This window comes from Melanostigma gelatinosum (assembly GCF_949748355.1).
Source record: "Melanostigma gelatinosum genome assembly, chromosome: 17".
Lineage (NCBI taxonomy): Eukaryota > Metazoa > Chordata > Actinopteri > Perciformes > Zoarcidae > Melanostigma > Melanostigma gelatinosum.
In genome coordinates this window covers 4,566,287-4,584,861 of record NC_136650.1, presented here as the reverse complement: position 1 = coordinate 4,584,861, position 18,575 = coordinate 4,566,287, and the positions used below count along the sequence as shown (strand labels likewise).

At 47.6% G+C, this 18,575-nt stretch overlaps 1 protein-coding gene across 1 annotated transcript in view; it reads left to right on the top strand.

Annotated features, from left to right (window-relative positions):
- The window catches only part of macf1a (microtubule actin crosslinking factor 1a), a gene marked incomplete at its 5' end in the record, with an annotated part of 117,677 nt that overhangs the window by 87,966 nt on the left and 11,136 nt on the right, over positions 1–18,575 (top strand). The window contains 28 exons of the mRNA XM_079288262.1: positions 4,383–4,609; positions 5,187–5,390; positions 5,483–5,710; positions 5,864–6,082; positions 6,189–6,392; positions 8,810–9,035; positions 9,801–10,027; positions 10,143–10,265; positions 10,373–10,474; positions 10,598–10,699; positions 10,815–10,988; positions 11,251–11,406; positions 11,689–11,886; positions 11,988–12,116; positions 12,432–12,614; positions 12,725–12,880; positions 12,965–13,171; positions 13,507–13,626; positions 13,723–13,892; positions 13,998–14,157; positions 14,255–14,449; positions 14,560–14,832; positions 15,412–15,600; positions 15,729–15,840; positions 15,966–16,120; positions 16,930–17,092; positions 17,200–17,354; positions 17,521–17,595. Of these exons, the coding sequence (XP_079144388.1) occupies positions 4,383–4,609; positions 5,187–5,390; positions 5,483–5,710; positions 5,864–6,082; positions 6,189–6,392; positions 8,810–9,035; positions 9,801–10,027; positions 10,143–10,265; positions 10,373–10,474; positions 10,598–10,699; positions 10,815–10,988; positions 11,251–11,406; positions 11,689–11,886; positions 11,988–12,116; positions 12,432–12,614; positions 12,725–12,880; positions 12,965–13,171; positions 13,507–13,626; positions 13,723–13,892; positions 13,998–14,157; positions 14,255–14,449; positions 14,560–14,832; positions 15,412–15,600; positions 15,729–15,840; positions 15,966–16,120; positions 16,930–17,092; positions 17,200–17,354; positions 17,521–17,595 (4,832 nt within the window). The remainder of the gene's footprint in view (positions 1–4,382; positions 4,610–5,186; positions 5,391–5,482; positions 5,711–5,863; positions 6,083–6,188; positions 6,393–8,809; positions 9,036–9,800; positions 10,028–10,142; positions 10,266–10,372; positions 10,475–10,597; positions 10,700–10,814; positions 10,989–11,250; positions 11,407–11,688; positions 11,887–11,987; positions 12,117–12,431; positions 12,615–12,724; positions 12,881–12,964; positions 13,172–13,506; positions 13,627–13,722; positions 13,893–13,997; positions 14,158–14,254; positions 14,450–14,559; positions 14,833–15,411; positions 15,601–15,728; positions 15,841–15,965; positions 16,121–16,929; positions 17,093–17,199; positions 17,355–17,520; positions 17,596–18,575) is intronic.

Sequence of the window (18,575 nt, the reverse complement as noted above, 5' to 3'; positions counted from 1 at the left end):
ATATTCTTACTTACTGGGGGGTCATAACACTCTTGCTCTACCCGACTCCGGGTCAGAAACGAGCCTCATGTGTTCCCCCACCTTTTCGCATACACCTCTAGGGTGCCACAACCTTAGAGGCCCTTCGAGCACCCAAGCTCGTAAGATCTTTCGTCAACTAAGCCTTGTTCTCCTGCTCTGTCAGCATGAGCCACCTCCAGCTTGTTCAACGAAGCCACCGCCTTCTTTCAGCCGAGTCATCTCCCCGGCCTGTCAAGTCGCCAGTGCCGTAGGTAACTGAACTTGACCTGTGCGCCGGACCTGTCTCCATCTCTAATTAGGAGGGTGGGGGAGGGAGATATCACCAGCCCGCCATGACACACTCCAGAATGAAACTGTTCGCGACGTTTCCCTGAGTGCTGACGGTAACGTGGGATATCCGCCCTCGCCACTTGAACAGCGCGAGGGGGGTGGGATCTCTGACAACAGAAACTTAGAGAGATGCACTTCACAGGAAGTACACTCTAATCTCGCCAGTGCCGAAACCAACCGGCAGAATGGCAGCTTACTATTGACTACTAACGTTTAACTGCATGCTTCAACTCACCCTGTAGACATGCACTAACCGCTAACACATCCAACTTCAACCAGAACAGTTGCATGACCTGACAAACCATTGTGACTGTAAACTGATGCTCCACTCTCATAGAGAACCCTTTGCATGCTTTATAGACTCTACCAGAAGTAACCAGAGAAGACATAACCTCTGCCGTAGCAGTCAGATTTAACCCAGGACCTCATCCGAGAAGGCTCAGCTGTCAACAGCTGGAGCAGCGAGAGACCAGCCTAGCTAGTCACACTAGCCGCGCTAATGAAATCTGTAAATCTGCTACCACTACTGTTATGCAACCCTCACAGGTACCTCTGGCCTATAGTCTTGGCAACGCAACTCCAATATCGATAGATTCTAAAACTTAGACACAGGACTCGCTCTAAATCTACCGATTAGAGAGAGAGATAGACGCACATATCATGTACTAATAGATCCAGAAGCGACAGACAAACTGGATTCCCTCCTATTCATAACACCACGTAGCCAACCTACGACTGCTCCGCCGACGGACTCCAGTCCTGTCTAGGAGTTGAACCAGTAACCACTGTTTGCCCCTCACCTGCTTCTTGTCTTTCTATTCTTTCCTTCTCTCTCTTTTGTGTTTTGTTTTGTTTATTTGGGTTGTTACTTTCTTTGACACTGTGCCACAATGCTAGAATATCACAACATCATAATAGCGATTGAATTATTTGGGAATAATGTTTTGCTCACCTATGATTTGAATTGTGTATGATAGTAGATGTAGGTAGAAGTAGTTAAAGTCATCTGCCCAGATGCCACCTTAGTCATCTGCCCAGATGCCAATGAACTCTGAACTTGAACACCATGAACTTGACCACTATGAACCTTGAACACTGCCTGTTTTAACCACTGCTTTTGGTCTCAGGAACACTTGGACTGTCTCACCTCTTCAGGTTTCCCCACCACATGGATGCACATGCCAGCCCTTGGTTTGCTCTAAAGACCGAAGCCAACACCTCGCTCTTCAGAACAAAGGGGGGATGTTGGGGTCTGATAAATGGCTTCAACATGTGCTGTGGACAAAGACAATCGGGCCTTCACTGTTTCAAGCAAAGGTCTCATCCTGACTTGTAGTTTGAGGAGAGCAAAGGGATTTCACACTCAGGTGTGAATTCCCCCCCCCCAAATAACCATGGTAACCGCGGCAATCTCATTGGCCGAGAGCCAAGAGAACCCAGGACCCCTGTGGTTCAGCCGATGTTCTATAAAACTGTTTTTAGTTCACACTTCTATGCTTTTCCCCCTTCGACCTCGGTTGAGTTAGGAGGCACACAACCGCTCTCTTCGCCCGGACCCCCCCCCCCCGTCCAGGCCACAGAGAATCCAGCTTTCCCCCTTCGACCTCGGTTGAGTTAGGAGGCACACAACCGCTCTCTTCGCCCGGACCCCCCCCCTGTCCAGGCCACAGAGAATCCAGCTTTTCCAACTCTCCCTCCGGGGTAACAGGAGGCACACAAGGCTCTTCGCTCGGACACCCCCGTCCAGGCCACAGAAGAACCAGCTTTCCCCCTTCGACCTCGGTTGAGTTAGGAAGCACACCACGCTCTCTTCGCTCGGACACCCCCGTCCAGGCCACAGAAAGCCACGAGGAAGCCCCTCAAACCCTACTCAAACCCTGACAAGCCGTTTTGCTGGACGAAACGACAGTGTTCCACTTTGAGTACGGCTCCACCAGCCCGCGAGACGAACCCGCATCAGCGATCCGTTCTCCGCCTTTCTTTTTATTTTGTGCACAAACCGGCACAGAGGAGCCCGACGAAGCCTCGCTCCTCTCGTGACCGAGGATTCCCGGCAAGACGCGCAGACACGTCGTCTCATCCGAAGTTAACTGTTCTCCCTGCAGCGAGTACAGACCGGACCTGCGTTTGCTCCAGAGCCACGCTAACGGACCGAAGCCGCGCCAGCTCACCGCCGCGCGACACACAGCGCCCGCTGCAAAGCCGCGCCGACCCGCAAGCTCCCCCCTGTCCCCCTTCCCGACGAGGAAAACGGACCATTTTGCCACAAACACTTCCACGTTGCAACGAAGCATCTACAAGTAAGATTCTTGGCATTTGGGCATAGCTTAGCTTAAATTAACTTAAGTTTAATTCAGGCCATTCATTTATATGTTGATATTCCCGTGTTTTTGTTGTTTAAATTACTGTCGCGTGATATCGAGATATTACGCAACTCCTCGCGGACGAGAGAAGCTCCGCTGTATTCGTGTATTAACTGTGACTGTTTGCTTGGATTTATTTGATTTCTTTTCATTGGTTTTACTACCCTTCGTGTAGTATTCTCTGCTCATTAAATCAGCTCTGTGAGTGAAGTGTGGAATCTCGGCTATTGTACATAACTGCTGGCAGTTCTACCGACAACGGCACGTTATGTACGATACGCCAGACACCCCCATTATCACTACAACGCGGACCGCACGCAGAAGTCTGATCCATGAGCCCCCACCCTTTTTCTCTTTCCTCCTTTCACGAAACACACATACACATAGCTCCTAGCTCTACCCCCGGGGAACCTCGTTCAAACGAGCGCCTCACACACGTGCTGCATCGGCACACGTGAATTACTTACAGCAGCCTAACTGCCATTTTGTCCGAGTTACTCGACTCCGCCATCTTTGTAGTTTTTAGCTGTAGTTCTTAAGGCCCCTCCCCTTTGGCCAGCGTCACTCGACGCCGCCATCTTTGTAGTCTTTAGCGTAGCTGTAAGACTCCTTCCTGTTCACCCACAGACCCACACACACACATACACACGCACACACAGACATACACTCTCATCCATTTTATTCATTCTTTAGCTTAGGCATATAAAATTGTATGATAACGTTTGTTGGTTGCAATATTAATTGATTTGATCATTTATTATTTTGATTCAATAAACTCTGTTATACTTTCAGGAGCAGTCGTCTGTGATTACTTGTGCATATGTATTTGACAAGACTGTATGTAGTAGCCGGTGCTCGAACTTAAACCTTCACTGTCACTGAATGTGTAGTCATACGCAGACTATTGACATTATGAGTGACTACTAATTATGAGACTTAGTTTTATCGTTTGGTTATTGGTCCCTGTTCGCAGGGTGGTGCCCCGTTTATATTAATAATCATTAATAATTGTTACATACATCAATAATTCTATTGATGTCAAGAATTCAGTTTCTTAAATGCTGATAACCCAAACACGCTCCTTTAGATCCCAACACAGATGTTCTATATTCTCTGAATTTAGAGAATCGCACTAGAAAGAAACTGAAACAGTTTTCCTGTAGTTGGAAGTTAGAACCAAACTGTGACATCTGGTTTCCTCATCGTATTAGCCACGCTGACTGCTAGCCAGTTAATTGTTGGTTTACCTCATGAAATCACTAATAGAAACAATTGAGGATCTGTCAACATGACGGACACTAAGATCAGTTTGTTATAGATAATATTATGCACATACTTTAACTAGTATACGTTAAACAGAGCGCAAAAATCACAAAAATGTACATAAGTAGAATGTAAAAGAGGAAAAGAAAACATTTTTGCGTATTTCTATTTTTTTTTCTCCTTTAATATCAATGATTGATTGAAAATTGATATTTTTTTAAAGTCCTTTTATCTTATTTATCTTTAAAAAAAATGTGTTACTCAATCTTAATAAAAGAGGAGAGAAAGAAAAGAAAATAGAAAAACTATAAATGCAAAAAGAGGTCGTCTTCTATACGCTTCTATCACACTGGTGAGCTCTATGAAAGCTTTGGGCGTGACCCCGACCTGTGTGTCCTCCTGCAGGCGAAGAGGTCCTCCTGATCCAGGAGAAGCTGGACGGCATCAAGTCCCGCTACGCCGAGATGACGGCCGGCAGCAGCAAGGCCCTCCGCACCCTGGAGCAGGCCCTGCAGCTGGCCACGCGATTCGCCAGCGCCCACGACGACCTCAACCAGTGGCTGGACGGCGTGGAGGCGGAGCTCAACAACGTGGAGCCCGACGCCACGCCCGCCTACCAGCACAGACAGAAGGTGGGTGCAGAACGAGATGGATATCCATTTATTTAACGGTTTTGTCAAAATAAAGGACACTGCAAAAACACAATTAGAAACATCCAGCGGCAACGCCTTTGTGTCTTTCATCATACCGTGTTCAAGCATTTAGGTTTTTACAGGCAGTTTAATTACAACAGTGACATTATTTAGATGTTTCACTACAACACACCAGTCATTGCTTCTTGGTGGTTGTGTGTCACTTGTACGCACACATTTCATGGACTTTTTAAGATGGAGTTCTTCTTTTTCATTAGTTCATTTTGTTTCTGCAGACGTAACAGACTTCATTATCCACATTTGAAAGATTTTGTTCCCCATAGTCGACTAAACAAACATATTTGAAAGGAACAGCTAGTTTGATGACAGCTCCTCTCTGTGATGACATTTTCAGCTCTTCCAGTATCAACCCACCCACAGTAGTTACTATAGTAACATTGATTTTTTGGGAACTCAATAACCGTTTATAAAAGCTATTGAAAATGATTGTCTTTTCGCTGCCATCCAGTTTTTTTTGTAAAACTGTAAAACTAATCCCTCATTTCCACTTTTGCAGGAGTTGAAGAAAGTGTCGGCGGAGAAGCGCCTGGTGGACACGGTGAACGAGGTGGGCAGCGCCCTGCTGGATCTGGTGCCGTGGCGGGCCCGCGAGGGCCTGGACCGCCTGGTCGCCGATGCCAACCAGCGCTACCGCCAGTCTGACGAAACCATCACTCAGCGGGTGCAGCTGGTACAAGCTGCCATCCAGAGGTCACAACAGGTACTGCGAGTGGTTTTATCCCTATGTTCCATTAGCTTGGTCTCTCTTACTGTGAGCACGTAAACCTGCTAATCGCTGACTCCTCCCTCCAGTACGAGGAGGCAGTGGATGCAGAACTGGCCTGGGTCGGGGAGACGGAGCGCAAGTTAGTGTCTCTGGGGCCGCTGAGCCTGGAGCCGGACGTCACTGTGGCCCAGATGCAAGTGCAGAGGGCCTTCAACATCGACATCATCCGACACAAAGACACCGTGGATCAGCTGCTCGGCACCAAAGACGACATCCTGGAGACGTGCAGCGACGCCCAGAAGGACGCACTGATAGTGAGTCACTGAGACTGAACATAAGGAAATTTACATTTGTGTACATTGGTAACAGGGAAGGGACGGACTGTGCGAGGGTCATGACTCTTTACTGACAAGTCATCTGTGAAAAGTGTGGCATCTTCACGTCTTCGTCTTTTTCATCTGCGTCAGGTGAAGACGGATTCCCTCAGTGCTCGTTACGACGCGGTGAGCCAGAGCCACAGTGAGCGCTTCTCAGCCCTGGAGCAGGCCCAGGTTTTGGTCGCTCGGTTCTGGGAGACCTACGAGGAACTGGAGCCGTGGTTGGGCGAGACCGAAACCCTCATCACCCAGCTGCCACCGCCAGCCATCGACACGGACGCTCTCCGGCTGCAACAGGACCAGATGAGGGTAAGAGGATCTGGAATCTTTTCTCTCTCAGCTTTCTGACCCTAAAAAGTGTATATTTTTGACGTGTTCTTAATTTCCTCTCTCTGTCCGTTCACTGCCTCTTTAGCTGCTCAGGGAGTCCATCGCAGAGCACAAGCCCCACATCGACAAGCTGCTGAAGATCGGGCCCCAGCTGGTCGAGCTCAGCCTCCAGGAGGGGGCCACCGTGACGCAGCGCTACACTGAGGCCGGAAAGCGCTACCTGGCCATCAAAGAGGGGGTCAAAGGTCGTGCAACAACCTTAGACGAGGCTGTGTCCCAGTCTGCACAGGTGCGTCACCGAGGACTAATTGCTTAACAAATTTCCCCCCGGGGATGACTAACGTGTATATCTATCGATCTAACCGCTTGATGCTGGATTTGCTCGGTTCTGTGTTTTAGCTGCAGACCCGCCTCGAATAGGTTTTTTTAATTGACTCTACTTTGGTACCAGGAAGTCAGAAGGCTTTGACCTGAGTTGTTTGAAAGTCAATTTAGTAAACTCAAATGAGATTTTGTGTATGAATTGACTCTCAGCCTCTCAGTGCAGAGTGAAGAATTTTTAGATTGGAGCATATTAGTAAATAGCGTTTGGCCCAGGTCTGCTCACAGCATGATAGACGGCGTCTGCAGCTTCAGACGAAATCTAATTACCAAGCCGCATGAGGTCTATGTGTGCGTTTGTGTCTGCTGCTCAAAAACTAAATGATAATTAGGATTTATTTTTGCAACGTCAGGAGTTCAGCGATAGCTAAGATTTGGTTTGGTTTTCTGGACTTATTTCTTGACTTTGTTTTATATATTTTACTTTAGATCTTATGATTAAGAGCCGATACATACATCCAGCAGTTTTTAGTCTCGCTGTATCATTTGCGTAGATTTGTCTCTTATCACATCATGTCGTCTTTTGGTGCTAGTTTTCTTCAGGTTATTTTACTTTCCCTTCGCGCTTCATCTCATGAGACACTATTGAATCAGCTATGTTGCTGCCGTCGGTATTGCCTGACAGTTTGTACTCTGTGCATGTCTCTGATTTAACTCATTGTATTGTTTCTCCACCCTCCGCCCCCCTGTCAAACCCAATTCATGTGTCTCTTCATCCACCTGCACCTCCACACTGTCCTCATCTCTCACTCCATCCTGAACCACCCACCTCCTTGTCTCTCCTCCCTCCTTTAACCCTAATCTCACTCATCGCGTCCACCCCTCGTCCTTGCAACCCTCCACCATCCCATCCCTCGTTCATTGTGGATGTGCTGTGTGTGTGTTGCCATGCCCCCCTGCCCCCCACACCATCATTTTATCCATCATCACTGCTCACTGCAATCACCCAGCTGGTAGAGGTAAGACAGCATCATACTGGCACTCAGGGTGCGGTTATACCACATGATTTGGTCGACTAATCAAATGTGAATCTATACTAATACGAGGACTAATCATGTACTAATCTGACCAGATGAAGTAATAATTTATGCAGTCAGTTTATCTCAAAGGGTAAACATTGTCTGGATTATTACTGATTCAAAAAATTCTTAAGCGTGAGATTTCCAGTTAAATCTCCACTTAAAGGGACAGTTTGGGTTTTTTGAAGTGTGGTTGTATTCGGTACTTCCATATTAGTCAGAGTATGACCTTCAGTAGATGGAGTTTGGAAAAAGCACAGGAGCATAGCACTGTACAGCTGTGGACATATTTTAGACACCTAAAAACAATCAACAGTATAAGTGTACGCTATATTCAGATGTTCACTGTTCACTGCTTTACCTTGGTGTCAGACAGACTATCTATGCTCTCTTCAGACTAGAATCCTTTGAGTCATTGTACCTCACAGAAACCAAACTAACTAACCGAACTAACCGATGGAGGAAGCGGTAGACCAACAGCTCCAGTGCTCTGTGAAGGAAAATTGCTGTTTTTGTCAAAGGAGTCTTGTGGCTTTGAAGGGAGCATAGATAACTGCTTCAATCCCCCAGCAGGGGCGTGCTGACATCGACTGTAGGTAATGCACCGACTATAGACGAGTACCTCGTACAACACCACTTCAAAATATTTGAACTATCCTTTAATTTCTATATGATCTACATAATGGGCCAAACCATGTGTCTGCCAACCCTGAGTGACAATAAAACTGAATTAACTCTGTTCGGAAACCTTTGTGTAGATTTGTAGACTTGTATTAAGCCTAGTCTAAAACTGAGACATGCTTTCCAATGATGAAAGTTTTAGTCTCAGACTCTGCTTGAGTGATGTCCTTGATAGCTGTCCTTTTGTATCACTTGTGGCTAGATGAGATTTGTTGTCCCGTGTAGCGATCAAGCAATCTGATTTCCCTTAGATGCATAAAAGAAAGTCCGTCATCTCTCTAGAAACTGTACCATAGCAGCTCCCTCTTGTGTGGTAGATCCAGCTTTGTCTGATTTACACAGCATGGATGACATGTTGAAGGTGCAAAATTGAGATATCAAATATTATCGAAGAACTGTACTGCTGTTCTACATCCCCTGTTGGAATCAGATATAAGATAAAATATGTTAAATAAGCCGAAAAGTTGATGCATTCTGCGACAGAGGGCTGACCACCCACTTAATATCTCAGTATTTTCCCACTTTCAAAATGTCACCCGGCTGTTAAAAACCCAAACCCAGCCCCCTCAACACACACCCTCCTCCTCTTAATAATACTTTATTCCAACTCTCCTTCCGTCCCCAGTTTCACGACAAGATGGACCCCCTGTTGGAGACCCTGGAGGGGGCGGTCCAGCGGCTGCGGCAGCCTCCGCCCGTGGCGGCAGAGGTAGACAAGATCAGGGAGCAGCTGGCGGAGCACCGAGCCCAGGGGCTGGAGCTGGACAAACTGCTGCCGAGCTTCTCCGCCCTCTGCGCTCGCGGAGAGGAGCTCATCGGGCGAGCCGCTCACGACGATCCGGCCGCTGAGGGTGAGAGTCTGGGACGGGTCTCACATGTGGAGGACTGGCCACACACTCCACGTGTTACAACAGGATGAGGGATTTACACAAACACATATTTCAACAGTTCATTTAAAGTGTACACTTTTTTGCACTTGGCTCACTGATGAGCCAAACAAACAGCTATATAACTAAACACTGCTGCCAACTAGTGGGTGACTCATTTAAAATGGAAAAGTACTGGAAGAAAACATCACACAATCAAACAAATCAGACATCAGAATTCAGAGTGGGTCAGAGAAGAGAGGCGACGTAACAGGCGTCTGTAATCTGGGTGAAAAATATAAAAATCTTATTTTGGGCTCCAGTCCAACTAGTGTGCTCACTGAACAATCAACTGGCCAGTGTAAGTCACTGTTACTGGCACAAAGCCAGCGGGCAGCCCTTGTCGAAACTTGAAATGCGGCGAGGCTCTGCATATTACTTCCAACGTTACCACGTGGTGAGACAAAACACACACTCACACACACTCGTCTTTGTTATGTTGACCTCAGGAGGACTCCGGCCGTCCACGCTTCGTGAAATTATAAAAGGCCTCTCTGTGCAGCGATAGTGGGAGTGGCCTGTTGTGAGACTTCACTTTACACTAGATGGCAAAATTCAAACAAAGAAAACATTATTATTACTTTTCTTCACATGACATAAAGAATAACCAAGAAGTTGGTTGTTTTTTTCCAGTGAGATCCCACCTGCTTTCCTCCAGCAGCCTGATTAAACTCAAACCCTCTCTTCCAGCCGTTCGGACCCGCCTCCTGCGCCTGCGCTCCCTGTGGGACGAGATCCGGCAGCGGGCTGAGGAGCGGGAGGGGAAGCTCAACGACGTCTTGGACCTGGCCGGGAAGTTCTGGGCCGACGTGGCGGCGCTGCTGAGCACGCTCCGAGACTCCCAGGACATCGTGAAAGAGCTGGAGGACCCCGGCGTGGACCCCTCGCTCATCAAACAACAGATTGAGGCTGCTGAGGTATGGAGGGCACGAGGGGGAGACGAGCTAATCGATGGAAGAAATGCAATCTGTCGTGATGTTTTTTTGGGTTTTAAACAACCTCACACACGACTTCTCTCTATCCTTCCACCAGGCCATTAAGGCCGAGACAGACGGCCTGAGGGAGGAACTGGAGTTTGTCAGGACCCTCGGAGCCGACCTCATCTTCGCCTGTGGAGAAACTGAGAAACCTGAAGTCAAGAAGACCATCGATGAGGTGAGAAAATGAACACAACAAGAAGTTAATTTGCTTCTGAAAAGATCATTTTCTGGAATTGAGCTCTGCAACATGACCCACTAACACGACTTCCCATCCGTCTCCAGATGAACGCTGCCTGGGACGGCCTGAACCGGACTTGGAGAGAGAGGATGGAGAGACTGGATGAGGCCATGACGGCGTCTGTGCAGTATCAGGACGCACTGCAGGTTTGTGCATCAGTCTGTAGTTTACTGGGCCAAATCATTCATGAGTGTGGTCTTTGCACCAACATTTTCACGTGATGCAAATGTTGTTGTTGATGTTGACGCAGTTCTAATGCATTTTTCCAGTCTATGTTTGACTACCTGGACAACGCAGTGATCAAGCTGTGCGAAATGTCAACTGTGGGTACTGATCTGGGAACCGTCAAACAGCAAATTGAAGAGCTCAAGGTTAGCAAGAGAGTCTCTTTTTTTTTTTTTTACATTATCAGATTTTTAGATAACCTGCCATCAAATAAGGATGAAGAACGAACAAAACACTCCTCCTTTCATTCACCCCGAGCAGCAGTACAAGGTGGAGGTCTACCAGCAGCAGATTGACATGGAGAAGCTGTGCCACCAGGGGGAGCTGCTGCTGAAGAAGGTGTCAGACCAGACAGACCGGGACATGATCCAGGAGCCACTGATCGAGCTCCGACACCTGTGGGAAAACCTGGGGGATAAGATCACCCACAGACAGGTAATGTCACCACATGTGGCAGCGGTGAGGCGGAGGAGTTAGAATCTGCATCAATGAGCAAAGAAATAAAACCGTCTCAGGGAGACGCGGTTCCGTCGCTGACCTCCAGCTCTCAGCCCCGCGGTTTCTCTTGGGAGTTGACGATGTTATTCTTTGCCGGCATTCTGGAGGATCGCATGTATTTGACAGCTGCTTCTCATTACAGTCAAACTATTTGAGTTCCTATTTTTAAGCCTGAACCTCTGTCTCTCCTCCACCACAGCACAAGCTTGAGGCCGCCCTGCTGGCCCTGGGTCAGTTCCAGCATGCCCTGTCTGAGCTGCAGGCCTGGCTCAACCACACACACGCCACTCTGGACACACAGCGACCAGTCAGCTCTGACCCCAAGGCCATCGAAATTGAGCTGGCTAAACATCACGTATGTCTCAGTTTGTTACGAACAAAAAAAATACATCCGTTTCCTCCTTGTGACTTATTCGTCTTGGTCCAGCTGACATTGTAAAGTGAAGACAGGTTGTTTCCTAAAGATAGTTTGACTCTTTAACATAATTTGCCATTTGTGCTAATGAAACCTGTCGATGCCCCTTAGTCCTGAAGTCCTTTTCTTCTCTTCAGAGAGACACACACAAGATTTGTTGCACTGAAACATTCAGATTTAATTCTGTGTAATTCATTTTGTTCTCCCTCCTCTGTGTTGTAGGTTTTGCGTAACGACGTTCTATCCCATCACGCCACCGTGGAGAACGTGAACGGCGCGGGAGCCGAGCTGCTGGAGTCCTCTCCCGGCGACGAGGCCAGCCATCTGAGGGACCAGCTGGACCATCTCCACCAGGGCTGGCAGAGCCTATTGCTCAAGACCCAAGAGCGGCAGAAGCTACTGGAGGCCGCCCTGCACCAGGTACAGTGAAGAAGCAACGTTAGTGCTGATGAATAACAGTGACAGCCCTGGCTTTTGTAGTGTTTTCATGAAATCTGAACTGATTAATTTCTACTGCGTAGGCTGAAGGTTTCCATGGCGAGTTGGAGGAGTTCCTCCAGTGGCTGAGGAGGACGGACAGCCAGCTGTCCGCCGCCAAACCGACAGGCGGTCTCCCTGAAACGGCCAGGGAGCAGCTCCAGCAACACCTGGTAACAGAGAATCCCATCACAGCTTTATGCTCAGACTGTCATCCACAGTACACATCCATACACCTTCACCTCTTAAACTCCCCGACATCACCGGCTTTCTGAGGCTGCAGCAGGCCGGTTTTAAAGCTAGTGTGAAGGTGCTGGTGTCATATGAAACTAGACTAGATGACCAATTTTCTAGTCACACAGAGAGACATTTGGCACATGGCAACTGAATCTTTAACAGCTTCCATTGTTCCCAACCAACCAACCAGCGAGACACAACAGCGCTCACGGTTTAGTGTTGATTCACATTTGCGTCCTCTCCGTCTGCAGGAGCTTCAGGCCCAGCTGTCCCAGCGAGCGGACCAGTACCACCGTCTGCTGGATCAAGGAGAGTCCATGCTGCTAGCTCGCGGAGGAGAAGAAGCAGGACCCGGCACCACCCAGACCCAGCAGAACCTGGCCATGCTGCAGAACAAGTGGGCCAGCTTCAACATCAAGATGGACGACCACAAGGTAAGGCCGCGACACGAGGAGATGTTTTATTGACCGGAGTTGTGTTTTTTCTCTGGCTTTTGATGGTTTATTGTTTTGTTTTTAAAATTTTAAACTCTGAACCCCTACAGGCAAAGCTGGAAGAGGCCGTTTCCTTGGCAACAGGTTTCCAGACCTCTCTGCAGGACACCATCAACTGGCTGACCCAAGCTGAGCAGACATTGAACATGGCCCAGCCCCCCAGCCTCATACTGGACACTGTCCTCTTCCAGATCGATGAGCACAAGGTAGCGAATGGTCGCCAGTCGCTAGAAACGTGGTGAAAGACGCCTCGTCGTTACTTTTATCCCTAACTCCTTCTGCTCTCCCAGGTGTTTGTGAACGAGGTGAACACCCACAGAGAGCAGGTCCTGGCTCTGGAGAAGGCCGGCTCTCAGCTCCGCTTTGCCAGCCTGAAGCAGGACGTCGTTCTCATCAAGAACCTGCTGCTCAGCGTCCAGGCCCGCTGGGACAAGCTGGTCCAGAGGTCACTGGACCGCGGGCGACACCTCGATGAGGCTCGCAAACGCGCCAAACAGGTACTGAACTGATGTATTGTAGTAAAGGGTGATTAAATGCTGATGTTGTCCCATTTAGACCAAAGAGACAGTGAGGATTCACTGACTGAGATTTACAGAAACATTAACTTCAGACCTTAATGTCTCTGCTATTGGTTGATAGTATTTTGGAGATATAGTTATACTCTGCTAAAACTCAGTCGTTCTTGGTGACAGTCTCAGCTAAATATGATAAAATTCAGATGACTTCTTGCACCTAAACATGAATCCAGATTGCAAACATTGTATGTATTAGGAACATGTCAGCTAGAGAGAATGTATGTATTAAAATAAACTCTGTGACTCTCTTCTGTCAGTTCCACGAGGCCTGGAGGAAGCTGACCGACTGGCTAGAAGAAGCCGAGAAGAGACTGGACTCTGAGCTGGAGATCTCCAACGAGCCGGACAAGATCAAAGTACAACTGGCCAAACACAAGGTACTGCAAGGCAATTATTACGCACACTGTTGACTCTGTTTGTTGCTTCCCAATCTACAAATCTCTTTCTTCCTCTTCCTCGTTCCGCCCATCCAGGAGTTCCAGAAAGCCTTGGGCTCGAAGCAGCCGGTTTACGACACAACCGTGAGGTCTGGGAGGGCCATGAGGGACAAGGCTCAGCTGCCGGCGGACACCCAGAAGATGGACCACCTTGTGGGAGAGGTCCGCGACAAGTGGGACACCGTGTGTGGCAAGAGCGTGGAGAGGTAAAGAGGATGAAGGGTGGACGATGGAACTGGCTTTCCCCCGGCTATTCATTACAGATGTGAATATGATTATTAACAGCTGTTTGTCTTCCCTCCTCCATCCAGACAACACAAGCTGGAGGAGGCTCTGCTGTTCTCCGGCCAGTTTGCAGAGGCTCTCCAGGCCCTGGTGGACTGGTTGTACCGAGTAGAGCCCCAGCTGGCTGAAGACCTGCCCGTCCACGGAGATCTGGACCTGGTGTCCAACCTCATGGACTCGCATAAGGTGCGTAAACAGAACCGTGCTCGTTAAACACGTACGAGAGGATAATAATGCCACAGATGGTTCCGAGTCTGACGCTACTGATGTCCGAAACCTGCAGGCTTTCCAAAAAGAGCTGGGTAAGAGAACCAGCAGCGTTCAGGCTCTGAAGCGCTCGGCTCGGGATCTGATGGACACCGGCCGCGATGACACGGCGTGGGTCAAAGTTCAGGTTCAGGAGCTCAGCAACCGCTGGGATACGGTGTGCGCTCTGTCGGTCACGAAGCAAACCCGCCTCCAGCAGGCCCTCAAACAGGTCAGAGAGCAAGCTGCAGTGCACATCCAAAACTTCAACACCACATAAAGCACAGGACGCTATCACAGACCTCTTCCTGCCTCCTTACCAATGACCCTTTTCTCCATCAGGCGGAGGAGTTTCGCACGGCAATACAGGTCCTTCTGGAGTGGCTCTCCGAGGCGGAGCAGACGCTCCGTTTCCGCGGCGTCCTCCCCGAAGAGGCCGAGACTCTGCAGGCGCTGCTGCACACGCATCGCGACTTCATGGGCACCGTGGAGGAGAAGAGGACGGGCGTCAACAAGGCTGCAGGCATGGGAGAGGGCATCCTGACCGTTTGTCACCTTGACTCCATCACCACCATCAAACACTGGATCACCATCATCAGGGCACGCTTCGAGGAGGTGAGGAGGAGGTTTATTAATAATATCCTCCGTTATATTGTTTCCTCTTTTCAACATTTTAGCTTTAGGTTTTGAGATTTGTTTACCTCTTGTTAACCTTCTGAACCCCAAGCAGTTTGGGTTTTTTTGTTATCCCGTCACATTTTTCTCTCTGTCTCGTTTTTCACTGCACTATATAAGTCCTGCACCTCTGTGGAAAGAACACAACCATGCCGAGAAGAAGAGATGCCTTTTGTGCAGTAGAACACAGTTACCATGCCATCAATCATAAAAAGGAGAAAAACCAAAGTTCAATATCTTTGATAATTCAAGCAATGGAATTTATCTATCCAACATTTCTCCAAGTGCTCACCAATGTGTTACCAATGTTGAAAAAAGAAATTGAAGGCTCTACGTGCTGTGTATATTGAACAAATTCCATTTTTACAACCGCTCCTCTCTGTGTTCAGCAGCCTGCAGTTGAGTCACATAACTGTTGGTCTCAGGCGAATCAATCATGGCTTCCACGTTGCGTTGAGGAGTGCAGAATTTATTATATATAAATGTATTCTATGTTAATCAGCGCCTTTCGCTCCACAGGTGCTGACGTGGGCCAAACAGCACGAGCAGCGGCTGGAGACGGCTCTGACCGAGGTGCTCAACAACGCCAACCTGCTGGAGGAGCTGCTGTCATGGCTCCAGTTCGCCGAGACCACATTGGTCCAGAAGGACACGGAGCCGCTTCCTCAGGACATCCCACAACTCAAAACACTCATCACAGAACACCAGGTGGGCTTCGCTGACTCATCACTAAAAGCCCAGGCATAGTTTGGGGTCTTTTTAACGCACCACTAGATGGAGTTAAAGCTGAATTTGTTTGTGCTGTCCCCTAACAGTTCAGTGTTTGTTGTTCTCAGATGTTTATGGAGGAGATGACGAGGAAGCAGCCGGACGTTGACAAAGTGACGAAGACCTACAAGAGAAAACCATCTGAGCCTGCCAGCAGCCTGGCTGAGAGGAGAGGAGCCCGTAAGTCTCCCGCGTTTAACTTTAGATGCACAAATATTATCGTCTCCCACTCTGTGACGACAGCGTTACAGAAGGTTCATCAAAAGTGACGAGGATTCGTTAACTCTCTGCTTACTCCTCCACAGGCAAACAGCAGCAGCAGCAGCAGCAGCAGGCAGCCATGCAGCTGTCGGGAGGAAACCCAAGACTCAACCAGCTCTGTGCCAGGTGGCAGCAAGTCTGGCTGCTGGCTCTCGACCGCCAGCGCAAACTCAACGATGGTCTGGACCGACTGGAAGAGGTGTCTTTTTCAATATGATCAACCCTTTTGCTTCAGTTTTTTTTTTTTTAAATGATCCGATGTCATTAGAAGAGAAAAATATCTGCATCAAAAAACTGCCATAAAATGATTTATTAATTTTAAGTTCGTTAATATTGACTTTAATATTTTAACTGACTTCATTCTTGATAGTAACGACTAAACATTATAATGTTCCACCCTGTATTTGTTTACATAATGGCACTGCTGCTGTTTTATGGAAGAAAACTAAAAACACTAGATTTAAATTATTTTCTTTATACTAAATGTTGGGGGGGGTTTCTTTTGCAGTATGTATGTCAATCATTAACATTGATTTTGATGCATTGCACCAAACACATACACACTGCAGCAATAACCCAAGTGGAAACGAGGAACATAACTAAATAGAAACTACAATTAGTAAGCAGGGCTCTAAATGGAAAGCTTGACATCAGAGAAGGCATGATTTTATGCTGTAATTGTGGTTTTAATGGGTTTCAATGGGGACTTTTTTGTCCTTAAGGATCTGAGTGTCTGTATTTTAGCTACACAGTTTATTATAGGAGCTGAGGTTGAACTTCCAAAATTAGAAGAAAAGAAAAAAACTTGCCAAAATGTAAACCATATGCAGTGACACAGCCGAAATGATCGGAAAACTAAAAAAGCCCAAAATGTCCCTCGTGATGCACTCGGGTTAATGTACCCAAGTTAAATCCCAAGATAGTCCGTTTCCTGCTCAATGAAAGCAATAACTTGACATCACTTAAACATTCAGAACCACATTCACAGTCTGCATCGTCCTTTTCCAGCTCAAGGAGTTTGCCAACTTTGACTTCGACGTGTGGAGGAAGAAGTACATGCGCTGGATGAACCATAAGAAGTCTCGTGTCATGGACTTCTTCAGGCGCATCGACAAGGACCAGGATGGAAAGATCACGCGGCAGGAGTTCATCGACGGCATCCTGGCATCGAGTAGGTTATGGGTGACAGTGTTTTGGTATTCATGTGGTTGCTGGGGGGGTCTTGGTTTGACACTTATAAAGACATAAACTGATTGAATTCTTGTTGTCTGTGTGCAGAGTTCCCCACCAGTAAGCTGGAGATGACAGCCGTGGCAGACATCTTTGACAGAGACGGAGACGGTTACATCGACTACTACGAGTTCGTTGCTGCTTTGCACCCCAACAAGGACGCCTACAGACCCACCACCGACGCCGACAAGATAGAAGACGAGGTAAGAAACGCCAGAAGACCAGCAAATATCAAGTCATGAAGTACGGCGCGGTATCGGGGCCAAGCATCCACACAATGAGCTACCGGCCACAGCAGTCAGTCGGCCGCTCGGATGCATGGTTAGAAGTCTGATTGCATTCACTCACATGTTGCTTGTTGCTGTGCAGGTGACTCGGCAGGTGGCCCAGTGTAAATGTGCCAAGAGGTTCCAAGTGGAGCAGATAGGAGAGAACAAATACCGGGTAAGTTCTGCTCAGTCTCTGCTTCAGCTTGATGGCATTTGGAGAACAAATTACAAACGAATGTAAACTTAAGAAAATGTTCACCTTCATTGCAATTCATTGTAATAAATGTTTACAGACCTGGGTCAAAACCGATTGGCAAAGGATCTTCGGCCATTTTGTTTCTTCGTGCAGTATAAAGGCTGTAATTGTAAACTGTAAACTGTAATTCATTATCAATAGAACAGATCAAGAATGAACTATTTAGTCCATCGCTCTGCTTCACCGTTATAAAGAGCAGTATACTTTTACTCTGTGATTCTGGAGGATAAAGAAACGCTGTTTGAGCCAGGTCTGACTAACGGACAGTTTATTATTCACTGGCTGTGTCTTCACTTGTCCACCATTTCACGTCTCAACATAACTTCAGTGTTTGTTTGTGTGTCCATCTCACATCATGATGTCATGGTGTGTTAATAATTGTCTGTATCATAACATATCATGTCATGTCCTGATAGCATTGATGTATAATGTGTTAATAACTAATCTCACAGCCCGCCAGGATTGTCATCACCAAAACATTAATAATGTAAATGTGACTGCATAGAACCTCGCTGGCTGCTGGATACGAACTGCAACGTTCAAATAGTTCCTCCTGAAACTGCTCATGAAAACGTCTGGCGATTACATTGAATTAGCATGATCTCTAGAATATTTGTTGACGCAACAAGTGGAGTGCAATCTAGTTCCATGATAAACGAGAGAAGGCGGATACCTTCAGCACTCGCACCACAATGTAGATTGCTCAATAGCACTACAGGTAAGAAGAATATATTTGGTTTGAGGGTGAACTGTCTCTTTAAGCCTGAGTTTTAAGACCCTGTTGGCCAAAAATGAAAGTCATCATCAAATACAACCCCGGGAGGGTTCAGGCCTTGTTTCATTGTGTTGAAACGTTGTTTGATTGCAATAGCTCCCCCAGCAGGCTGCGTGTATCTCTA